Source organism: Colobus angolensis, unplaced genomic scaffold (assembly GCF_000951035.1).
Source record: "Colobus angolensis palliatus isolate OR3802 unplaced genomic scaffold, Cang.pa_1.0 Scaffold74, whole genome shotgun sequence".
NCBI classification, from domain to species: Eukaryota; Metazoa; Chordata; class Mammalia; order Primates; family Cercopithecidae; genus Colobus; species Colobus angolensis.
This window is the reverse complement of record NW_012121154.1, coordinates 10,651,182-10,663,523: the sequence shown is the minus strand read 5'-3', so window position 1 is coordinate 10,663,523 and position 12,342 is coordinate 10,651,182. Positions and strand designations below refer to the sequence as shown.

General features: G+C 40.2%; 1 protein-coding gene across 3 annotated transcripts in view; it reads left to right on the top strand.

Annotated features, from left to right (window-relative positions):
• Positions 1 to 12,342, top strand: part of NAPEPLD (N-acyl phosphatidylethanolamine phospholipase D) — a 62,033-nt gene that overhangs the window by 20,502 nt on the left and 29,189 nt on the right. For all 3 annotated transcript variants that reach the window (XM_011927742.1, XM_011927741.1, XM_011927740.1), the window contains exon 2: positions 7,398 to 7,707. In XM_011927742.1, the coding sequence (XP_011783132.1) occupies positions 7,414 to 7,707 (294 nt within the window). In that variant the 5' untranslated portion in view covers positions 7,398 to 7,413. The remainder of the gene's footprint in view (positions 1 to 7,397; positions 7,708 to 12,342) is intronic.

Genomic DNA, 12,342 nt, shown 5'->3' with positions numbered 1-12,342 from the left:
ACTTTTTATTTTATTTTGTATTTTTAGTAGAGGGTTTCGCCATGTTGGCCAGGCTGGTCTCAAATTCTTGACCTGGGCCTCCCAAAGTGTTGGGATTACAGGTGTGAGCCACCACAACTAGCCAGCAATTTCCATATGTATAGCGCTTCCATATGTATAGTACTAACTCATGGTCTCCTTGAATGACTAATAGTCATTTAAAGAGACGTTTAGGAGTTACCATCTTTACTGAGCAGATGAATAAGCCCAAGTTTAGAGAGGCTGAGTTACTCCCTGCAAGCTAACATCTCTAGTTAATGGTAGAACTGGAGTCCAGTTTTTCTGACTCATAACTAGTGTTCTTTCCATTCTTGTGAAGAGAAATTGGTGAGATATATAGATTTATATGTACATATATCTAAATGTATATTATGCATGTACATTCTATTTTTGATGCAATAATTGTTATTAAATGTCATACTCTCAAGTACTGTATATTAAACTTCTGTTTGCTTTGTTTTCTTTTAGCTTCTTAGCAAAACTGGTTGTTTTGCTAAGTCAATAAAGTGTGGTAAGAATGAAGTTCAGTGATAACAGTGCAGTACTTTTTTGGTTGATGAATGTTGTGTACATACCTCCCACAGAACGTTCTCCCTCTTATTTTCCAGTGTACTCCTGTGCTTGAAAGTATCTGCCCTCCCACTGGTCCCCTAAATGCCTCTGGGAGTAATACCAGTATTGCCTGGAATCTTTTTGAATGTGAAGGATGTGAACTGTTCAGTTTTACTCCCACTGAAGCCCTTTGCAGACGTTTCAGTGAATTGATGTAGTTTCTTTAGCCATGTTATCTAGCACTGTATCAAAAGGGCCCTTTCTCTTCAATAAGGATAAGGAGAGCAAATACAGAATTGTAAGTTTAATGTTATTTAGTCAGAGATATCTGAAAATACAGTTCTGGATACTTTCCAGATTTAACGTCAGCATCTTTGTTGTTATGTAATGGACAGGAACTCAATTAGTATTTATTAAATGTCTACTCTGGGAATGATGATTTGCCACTTCATAATTGTTGGAATTGTTGTTGTCCAGTATGTTGAAATCCCAAACATATGTTGTACTACTCTGATTTTTTTCTTTAACTTTTTACATGATAAAGCAATGCATTCAATTCTAGGCAGTTGGCAAATCTTAAATGTAGAAAAAAGAAAGCATGAAACATTTGCTTTTGAAATAGAAAATGCTTATTTTTTGAAAGCATTTTACCCATATGTGCAGTTATTGAGAGAAAATATCTGTACTTGGCTGACTTGTCTTCACCAAATGTCACAGCTCAGACCTCTCTTTGGTTGGAGACATAGAGATAAATCCTTCTGCTATTAAATAGGCAATTAATCTTAAAAAAATGTAGAGAATGTACTTGATAATTACTAGATGGAATTTATGTTGTCCTTTTTGTAATAAATTGTTCTTTAAAAAAGAGCCTTTGTTTTATTTTATTTTATTTATTTATTTATTTATTTATTTTGAGACAGAGTCTCTGTTGCTCAGGCTGGAATCTTGGCTCACTGCAACCTCTGCCTCCCAGGTTCAAGCGATTCTTCTGCCTCAGCCTCCTGAGTAGCTGGGACTACAGGCATGCACCACCATGCCTAGCTAATTTTTGTATTTTTAGTAGAGATGGAGTTTCACCATGTTGGCCAGGCTGGTCTTGAACTCCCGACCTGAGGTGATCCACCTGCCTTGGCCTCCCAAAGTGCTGGGATTACAGGCATGAGCCACCGTGCCTGGCTAGAACATTTGTATTTTTTATTTATCACTTGTCACAGGGATTTGTTACCTTTAAATTTGCTTCTGGATTCTAGTTTTCTAGAACAAATTTAGTTATTTGGTATATTTATAACTAGCTGTTGTTCACAGAGGGAAAGAGGATGAGCAAATTAATTATGCTTCTGATTATATTTAATTACCAAGAGCAATGTTTTCACTCCTGTCCCAGCATATTTATTTTCAAACACAAGATGCTATATTTCATCCATTTTGAGATAGACATTTTAACACCACTGATATCAGTATGTGTCATGCATAACGTGTGACCTAACTATAATTGATAACATTTTTACTTCCTTAGTGGCGGATGACACATCAGGGTGCCTGACAATTTGTGGTATTTTTATTTATTTTTATTTGTTTAGATTGCTCTTTCAGAATTCAAGATCTCTTTAACTGAATCAAAATCAGTACAATGGAAAGATCTTTATCAAGTTTTAAAGCACTTTTTGAAACACGAGTTGTTTACAATTTATATGTACTCATGTACACATCTACTTTCAGTTGGTGTTGGCCTGAAATCAAGGGTGGATTATTTTCATTTACTTTGTCAATTTTGGAAACAGTTACATAACAAGAAATAGTTGGAAATTTGCCACATTTAATTAGAGAAACTCCCACTAGATATGTTAAGGGGTTTGTCAAGCTTGAAGAGCTCAAACCTAGTTGATACAGGACCATACAGACAACCCACTCTTCCTCATTCCTAGTTTTTCTGTCATTTTGTCTGTGGTGTTTGAGGATGACTGTTGCGGGATTGTTGCTGTGTCCTCTACTGAGTGCCCAGAAGACACTGGGGATGAGGAGCGTTCTTGTGTGACCCGCTCTCGGGCCGAGGCTCCTTTGTCACTGGAGCACTTGTTGGTAGAGCTTGTCATTTTGCACATTCACCAAATGGGCTTCGAGTATTTTTCCTCCAGAAAAACCAGTCCACGGATTTTCAAGGCTCAGGTTTTATGTGCTTCTGCCCCTTCTTGCCCTTTCAACAGTGCATTGTGTGAAATGGTGCTTCATAGTTTCATCATTTTGTGTTGCTTTAACATCTGTTGTGGATGGCAATACATAATCCTGTGACTATCCTTTCCCCATACCCCAAGGATATTAAAACGTGGCAGTTGGTCGCCCTGAAGTGGGTACATGATACATCTGAGGAAATAGTTTCAAGCTGTGTTTATGGAGCAGAGGAGAGTGTGGGTAGGGTTAGAAACACAGACCCTGTGAATCACATGCTGACCTTTGCCCTCAAAAAACCCTTTGGAGCTTTTTTCGTTTTGTTTGGTTTGTATCAGATTATTTTTGTTTTTGTTTTTTAAAGAGCATTCCTGAAAACTGGACTTTGTGTGTGTTAGGGGAGGGGATTTGTTAGGAGAGGATGACTATTTGGTAATGGGACCTGTTCCCATAGATGGATTGGGGTGAAAGACTGAGTGGATGGGTGGTGAGAAAATGGAGGTCATGTGAATAGACAACTTTGAAAAAGTTTATTGTTTAGAGACAAGAAAAGATCACTGACCCAATTTTTTCTTCTCTCTTTTTTTCTTTGTGTGTGTGTGTGTGTGTTTTGTTTTTTGTTTTTCCAGACAGAGTCTCGCTCTGTGGCCTAGGCTGGAGTGCAGTGGCGTGATAACAGCTCACTGCAGCCTCAACTTCCTGGGCTTATGTGATCCTCCCTGTCAGTCTCCTGAGTAGTGGGGACTACAAGCTTACACCACCACAGTGGGGTGATTTTTTTTTTTAACCCCCAAAGCAGCCTGAATCCATTTCCTTTGGGTGTCAATGAGGACTTTCTCTTGGGTTCTTGCTTTCCCATGACCTCAAACCCTTCTCAAACTCACTGGGTCACAATCCACCTTGATTAGTGGTGCTGCCATTTCTGACTCTTCCCACTCTCCTCCCGACCAACCAGCCCTACAAAGTCCAAAATTTGTGACTATCCAAATACTCTCAAGTCTTACTGATTCATTTTCTTTATTGTCTCTTGGATTTATTCTGCTTTTTCTCTTCTCATTGTACTGCCTCCTCATCTTTTGACTGGGCTGCTATTTACTATTAAAAAATGGGGATTATAATACCTACCTTGAGGGTTTGCTAGGAGCATGAATTTAAATGAAATATGTCAAACATGTGGCATGGTGGTTCAGTGTTATTGGGTGTTCTGGGCTTCTTCTGTTTTCGCTCAATCCATCTCCCAAGGTCCAGTTTTTGGCCACTTCCTTTCTTCTTTATCCTGCTACCGGAGTTGTCTTCCCTAAGTACACTGCTTTTTTTTTTTTTTTTTAAAGGAGTCTCCGCAACCTCTGCCTAATGGGTTCAAGCGATTCTCCTGCCTCCAAGTGATTCTCCTGCCTCAGGCTCCCAAGTAGCTATGACTACAGGTGCATGCCACCATGCCCAACTAATTTTTGTATTTTTAGTAGAGACAGGCTTTCAACATGTTGACCAGGCTAGTCTCAAACTGCTGACCTCATGATCTGCTCTCCTTGGCCTCCCAAATTGCTGTGATTACATGCGTGAGCCACTGTGCCCAGCCCTTAAGTACACTGCCTTTTAAGTGTGTTCAGTGTTTCCCCATTGCTTGCAGTGTAGCCCATCCTCCTTAGAGGGAGTCCAGGCTCACAATCTAGTCCCATCTTTACTGTCCAATCTTTTAACCCTTTATAGTCTCGACTGTCACAAACCTTCCTTGCTTTTTTTTTTTTTCCTTGAGACAGAGTCTCACTGTGTCGCCCAGGCTGGAGTGCAGCGGTGTAATCTCGGGTCACTGCAACCTCTGCCTCTAGGGTTCAAGTGATTCTCCTCCCTCAGACCCCCGAGTCGCTGGGATTACAGGCACACGCCACCACACCGGGGTAATTTTTGTATTTTTAGTAGAGACAGGGTTTCACCATGTTGGCCAGGCCAGTCTTGAACTCCTGCTCTCAGGTGAGTCATCTGCCTTGGTCTCCCAAAGTGCTGGGATTATAGGCATGAGCCACTGCGCCTGGCCCTTCCTTGCTTTTTATGTCCTAGCTACATTAGACCACTAGATGTTGTTCAAAATCCTATTTTGACGTTGGCTTGTGGTCTTTGAATGAAAGTGTCCTTTTTTCCTTTCTCCCTTATCCCTTGATTGTTTAAAACAATGAGCCAAACATTTATTAACATATTTGGTAGAATTATGATATATATGTGCGTATATCTACATATATATGTATATGACAAATATAGGGATCTCATAAGCTGTTTTATCATGACAAGGGGTAGCAAGAGGTCAGCTCTCCCACCTATTGGACATATTATCTGGTTGAGAAGTAACTTAAACTATTTAAACTTGTACATTTTCATCTGTTGAGGTGAGGTTCAGATGGATGGTCATTGTTTCTGCTCTTTGTAAAGTCCTTGGCCTGAACTTAATTATAACCCAGCAAAAGTGATTCTATGAGAGCTTACTCTCTGAGACCACTTTAAGTTCTAGAATAACTTAAAGAGTTTAGCTATAATCCTAGCACTTTGTGAGTTCGAGGAGGCAAGCAGATTGCTTGAGCCCAGGAGTTCCAGGTCAGCCTGGGCAACACAGTGAAACCCCATCTCTACTAAAAAATAAAAAAATTAGCCAGGCATGGTGGAACACACCTGTGGTTCCAGCTACTTGGGAGGCTAAGGTGGGAGGATGGCCTGAGCCCGGGGAGGTTGAGGCTGCAATGAGCCGTGATTGAGCCACTGTATTCCAGCCTGGGTGACAGAGTGAGACCCTGTCTCAAAAAAAAAAAAAAAAAGAAAAAAGAAAAAAAAACAATTTAGATATATGGCCAGTTAACAAGATTAGGGAAAGGAAGAATGAGCATTTGTGAGTGCCAAGTACGTTATGTACTTGTGTCATTTGATCCTTTGAAAGAAACCTCCACAGGTAGGTAGATAGTTTACAGGGAGAAAATGGAGGATGAGAAAGGGTAAGTTATTTGCCCAAAGTATAAGTCTTGTTAGACTGTCTCTTAACTCTTGGACTCTCCCACACACAGTGATGGCTGAGCAACAGTGTGTGCTTTAGCTGTAGTCTCAGCTGGGGTTTCTTTTCTTCACAGTGATTCTTCTCTAGATTACAGACTATTTACTCTAGACAATTTGGAAAAAAAGTTTTGGTTCTGTGTACGTGTTCATCCTAGGGTTTGTGTTTTTTCCCTTTCTCTCTGGGGCAGTATTTCTATTTAAACACCACTGTAGCCATAAAAATAATATTTGGCTTTCAGTTACTGTGCTCGTTTCCTTATTTCCACTTATAAAATGTGCTATGGTGCATTGTATTTAAACTAATGAAACAGAAAGCAAATGTTTGTTTAACAGAATAAGAAAGAAATGAAATTCATGGCAGATATGTTATTTACCACTTTTGTGTATCTGGAGTTCTGTATAGTTCAAAATGAGGGATTTTAATGCCTTGAGTTAAGCAGTAGCAGTAGTAGCAGTAAAACAAGGTCAGCAGCAACAGCTAACATTGATTGAGCTGTGATGGTGGGTCTATATGTGTGTTACTATGTTTCCAAGTGCTTTATTTGTATTACAGGTCTTCTCAGTAACCCTGAGGCAAGTAACGTTCTCTCCCTTTTATAGATGAGGAAATCAGGATACAGAGAGGGTGGGAAACTGGCTCAAGGTCGTATAGCTAGGATACATACTCACTGACTTGGTAGTTCTGAATTAATTTAAATGTATTTTATTGATCAGTTACATACATTATTGAAATGTCTCTCAGTTAATGTGTTATCCCCTTTCTAGGGATTTGGACTGGTTGTACTTTCTGGGGACATTGGTTACAGAACATCTTCAGTGTAACTATGGCTAGGCCTAGTGGGGTACATATGTGACTTGCTTGAATTACTAAATTCTCTCAGGGAACTGAAGCAGTCCTTACTATGCATTGTTAACAATAATGTTTTTTAAATACATGTATGAAAATATTATAGATTCATGAAGGCACATTAATTTATTCTACAAAATGTCATTGAAATGGAAAATTTAATATGCTTACATGCTGACTGGGGAAATATGTTGTTTTGGATTACAGGAGATAAAGGATTTTTTAAGGGCTTTTTGGCAGTTATGCTAATAGGTAAACTTCTTTCTGTCTTTCTTTTTTTTTTTTTTGAGACGGAGTTTTGCTCTTGTTGCCCAGGCTGGAGTGCAATGGCGTGATCTCAGCTCACCACAACCTCCGCCTCCAGGGTTCAAGCAATTCTCCTGCCTCAGTCTCCTGAGTAGCTGGGATTACAGGCATGTGCCACCATACCTGGCTAATTTTGTATTTTCAGTAGAGATGGGCTTTCTCCACGTTGGTCAGGCTGGTCTCGAACTCCCGACCTGAGGTGATCCATCTGCCTCGGCCTTCCAAAGTGCTGGGATTACAGGTGTGAGCCACTGCGCCTGGCACATCTTTCTTATTTAGCAAGAAGTAATACTGTATTCTAAAATTGTGCTTTGCAGGAAGAAAGTTTCAGCTAATACAGACATAATATTTTTATAAGTTTGGAGAAATTTTTATTGGTTAACAAATGGTACCTTGTGTTATGTTTGACTACCTTTATGTTCAACTCAGTATTTTTCCCCCTTTTTTTCAGTTCTTCACCAAAGGACATGGATGAAAATGAAAGCAACCAGTCCCTGATGACAAGCAGCCAATATCCTAAAGAAACAGTAAGAAAACGTCAAAATTCAGCACGGAATTCCAGAGGAAGTGATTCTTCTAGGTTTTCCAGGAAAAGCTTCAAACTGGATTATAGACTAGAAGAAGATGTAACTAAATCTAAGAAAGGAAAAGATGGGAGATTTGTGAATCCGTGGCCAACGTGGAAAAACCTCTCTATTCCAAATGTTCTCAGATGGCTGATAATGGAGAAGGATCACAGCGGTGTTCCAAGTTCTAAAGAGGTAGCGCTTGGCTTTTTTGAATGCTTTATATTTGCTCTTAATATATGACTAATTATTTGAGCCCTTGTATATCATAAGGCGTAGAATTAGTCTGAAGAGATAAAGTGGATAGGTGTAACCTAGGCCCTAAATTTCATCATTCAGTAACAGAGTGCATATAGGAATAACCAGCCCTGATCTGGTGGCAACTAGAGGTAGGAACAGAGTGCTTTAGAGGTACAGGAAGGAACGTGATGCTGACAGGCAGAGCTGGAGATGTCTTCACAGAGGAGATGAGTATTTCAGCTGGGCCTAGACAACTAAAAAGTATTTTGACAGTGATTTTCCAGGTAGATGATGGCATGAACAAGGTCATGAAGGTGAGAAAGTGTATGACATGCTCTGGAAGGTAGTAGCCTGGTACGTGTGTGGAATATGGATTATGAGGTTGAAGGCATGGCCTAGAGTGCTTGGCTTTTAACCCTTGGATAAAGCTGCCAAAGCTGTGAAAGGGAGCTTCAGATGACCTTTCCAGACTTTGAAAAGTTGACTCTGGGTTCCTGGCCTTTAAATGTACTAGTTTTACTTAAGATGATTCTACTTGGCCTTCTGCTATTCTGTTAGAATAGATAGATCACAGTTTTAGGTTAAGTTGATTTCATGGTTTACATTGAGTATATCAATATTTTTCATTGGTGAACCAAGTAAATACTGTGGCTGTGTCTCCTTTCCTTATATACCTCTCCCTCTGCCGTGTTAATAACATCTCTTTCATCTGCTTGACTTTCTGTGTATTTATGATGATTATTTTCCTGCCTCCCCTGGCCTCTCAGTGCCATTTTCCTGAGGGAAAGACTCTCAGGTGGTCGTTCAGCACTGGGCTGTAGTCTGAGCTGATGCCTTCCCAGGGTCTCTGCCGGCTTCTGTTCTAGGGCACCCTTCACCAGCCTCCTGGGCTCCCCTGTGTCTTCTATGGTAGCCCTTATTTTCTGCATCCCACTTGTTCCTCCTTCTGTGTCATTTTCTCATTTTGGTGGAGCATATTTTCAGTGAACTTCCTGAGAAAGGGTACATGGAAAGTAAGTTTTTTGAAAACTTGCTTGTCTGAAATGTCTTTATTCTCACTCATAATTGATAGTTTGGGTATAGAATTTTTGTTTGGAAACAGTTTTCTCTCAGAATTTGAGAGTATTGCCTCCATAATTTTATTTCTAGTGTGGCTGTGGGGAAGCTCAGTGCCATCCTTACTCTTGATCCTTTGAACAGACCCTTTGTTTTCTCTCTAGAGACTTTGAGAATCCTCTCTTTGGTACTAGTGTTCTGAAAATTGCCATGATGTGTAGTTCTTTATTTATTCATTATGCTCTGTGTGTGGTGGGCCCTTTCAGTCTGAAAATCCATTTCCTTCAGTTCTAGGAAATTTCGTCTATATCTTTGAAAATGTCCTTCCCTACGTCTTCTTATTCTAAAATGACTATTAGTTATAGTAGTTCTATTTTGGACCTCCTGGATCAATTCTCTGTAATTTAAGAAAATTTCTTGTGTGTTTATCTTTTTAAAAATATTACATGGCCAGGTGCAGTGGCTCATGCCTGTAATACCCATACTTTAGGAGGCCGAGGCAGGTGGATTGCTTGAGCTGAGGAGTTCGAGACCGACCGGGGCAACATAACAAAATGCCATCTCTACCAAAAACAACAACAACAAAAAACAAAAATTTAGCCAGGCGCAATAGAATGTGCCTGTAATCCCAGCTACTTGGGAGGCTGAGGCAGAATCACCTGAGCCTGGGAGGCAAAGGTTGCAGTGAGCTGAGATCACGCCACTACACTCCAGCCTGGGTGACAGAGCAAGACCTTGTCTCAAAAAAAAAAAAAAAAAAAAAATTACATTCTGAGGAGTTGGTCCCTGGGAGGAATGATGCTAGGTGCAGATGCAGTGTGGCTTTTTATGGTGCCTTATGGACAGTTGTGTCCCAAAGGAGGGATGAGAATAACTGCTGAGGTCCTAAAGAGCAAGCCTAACTCCAGCCATTGGCACACAGGCATTAAACGGAAACCTGGAAGTTGAAATGATAGAATCTCACTTGTCTAGACTAGCTTTATGGTTTTATTATTGGTAACGTTTTTATCCATTGATTGAGTACAGATTTTTGGAGACCTTTTAAAGGTATAGAGAATTGGCTTGACAACAGTGCACATGCAGCAAGTTTTAAAGAAGCAAAGAACTCAAAATTCATGCTTGTCTCCGAGAAGTGCAGGCAGACCTGATTTCCTAGAGACGTCTAGGATTTTAATGACCACAGACAGTAAGCAAGCATGCAGCTTACCCCTTGATAGGGTCTCACTCTGTCACCCAAGCTGGAGTGCAGTAGACCTTTGAGACTCATCACTACAGCCTCAAACGCCTGGGCTCTAGTGACCCTCAGCCTTCCAGCGGTTTTTGTAGACAGCCTGATGGAGTTTCATGGCAGAGAAGATTAATTAAACAATGTCTTTCAATTATAATAAATTTTGGCAATTCAAAACAAATTTACATTCTGAACAATTTCCTCAATAATTTGTTTCATTTTTATTTATTATTATTATTATTATTATTTTTGAGATGGAGTCTCATTCCTTTTTTTTTTTTTTTTTTTGAGACGGAGTCTCACTCTGTCGCCCAGGCTGGAGTGCAGTGGCCGGATCTCGGCTCACTGCAAGCTGCGCCTCCCGGGTTTATGCCATTCTCCTGCCTCAGCCTCCCAAGTAGCTGGGACTACAGGCGCCCGCCACCTTGCCTGGCTAGTTTTTTTGCATTTTTTAGTAGAGACGGGGTTTCACTGTGTTAGCCAGGATGGTCTCGATCTCCTGACCTCGTGATCCGCCCGTCTTGGCCTCCCAAAGTGCTGGGATTACAGGCTTGAGCCACCGCGCCCGGCCGAGTCTCATTCTTTTTGCCCAGGCTGGAGTGCACTGGCGCAGTCTCGGCTCACTGCAACCTCTGCCTCCTGACTTCAAGCGATTCTCCTGCCTCAGCCTTGTAAGTAGCTGGGACTATAGGCGCCTACCACCACGCCTGGCTAATTTTTTTTTGTTTGTTTTTAGTAGAGACGGGGCTTCACTGTGTTTGGCCAGGCTGGTCTTGAACTGCTGACCTCAGGTGATCCACCTGCCTTGGCTTCCCAAAGTGCTGGGATTACAGGCGTGAGCCACTGTGCCTGGCCCTGTTTGTTTCATTTTTAAACGTTGTGTCTCATAGAGTCATAGGGATGACTGAAAATGTCACCATATACAATTTTTTATAAAACTAGAAAATATGAATACTCTGATTGCAACCATTCATAAAATAGAACTACAAGTACAGATCATAATGTTAACAGTGGTTATAATCTCTGCATGTTGGTATAATGATGGCAACTATTTATATTTTTCTGCATTTTCCAAATATTAAGAGCATTTTCTCTTATAATCAAGGAGTTTAAAAATACTAAGCCATTTTGATAGATCTTATACTCTTAATACACGTGGCAAAAATGTCAAACATTAGCATCAATACTTAATTGAATTGGAGTTATTTTGGTAACACATGTATCTTTATTCAGTGTTCACATATATCTTATAAATATGAAAAAGAAAAATGTTATTTTTTAATTTAAAAATCTGAGTTGCAAATTACAGTATAGGTACTAAAGTTTTCTAAGATGGTGAAAATGTACCTTCAGTTGGAAGGAAAGTATTACCTTGTCTTTAAAAGTGATATTTTAAAAACATGGTTTAAAAGGATTTGAGTCACATCTTTCTTTTTTGTCTCATTAATACACACAAACACATACTCTTAAAATAGTAAGTATATTAAGAAGATATGAGTTTCATTGTTTAATTTTAATGTAAGTTAATATGTATGCCATTGGAGGAGCATGACTTAGTGAAAGAGAGGTCTTTTGAGTCAGGAAGACCTAGATTTCACTCCTGATTGGGTACTTACCTCTTGTATGACTTTGGCAAGTTTCTTGGTGACCCCAGTCTGCCTTGGTCTGGTCATCTGTAAAATGGCAGTAATATTTGCTTCACAAATTTAGATGACACAGTGTACCTAAAGCACCTTGCAAAGAGTAGCTATTGAACAAATGTTAGGATTTGTTCCCTTTTCCCAAGAAAATTAAAACATTAACTAGTGTACTGGTTAATTATGAGTCTTGGGATTTTCCATTTTGCAGCTTTCAAAAAGGAAGACCAACCAAGAAAGTCTTGATCTAGCCATGAAAATGCCACGTGAGTGATTGGTTTCACCAAGTAAACAAGAGTCCATCCTCTCCCCACCCCTTTTTCTATATGCTTTTTCTTTCTTTCTTTTTTTTTTTTTAAGACGGAGTTTTGCTCTTGTTGCCCAGGCTGGAGTGCAGTGGCACGATCTCGGCTCACTGCAACCTTTGCCTCCTGGATTCATGTGATTCTCCTGCCTCAGCCTCCCAAATAGCTGGAATTACAGGCATGTACCACCACGCCTGGCTAATTTTGTATTTTTAGTAGAGACACGGTTTCTCCATATTGGTCAGACTGGTCTTGAACTCCCGACCTCAGGTGAGCCACCCACCTCGGCCTCCCAAAGTGCTGGGATTACAGGCGTGAGCCACTGTGCCCGGTCTATTATTATTTTTTAATTATTATTTATTAT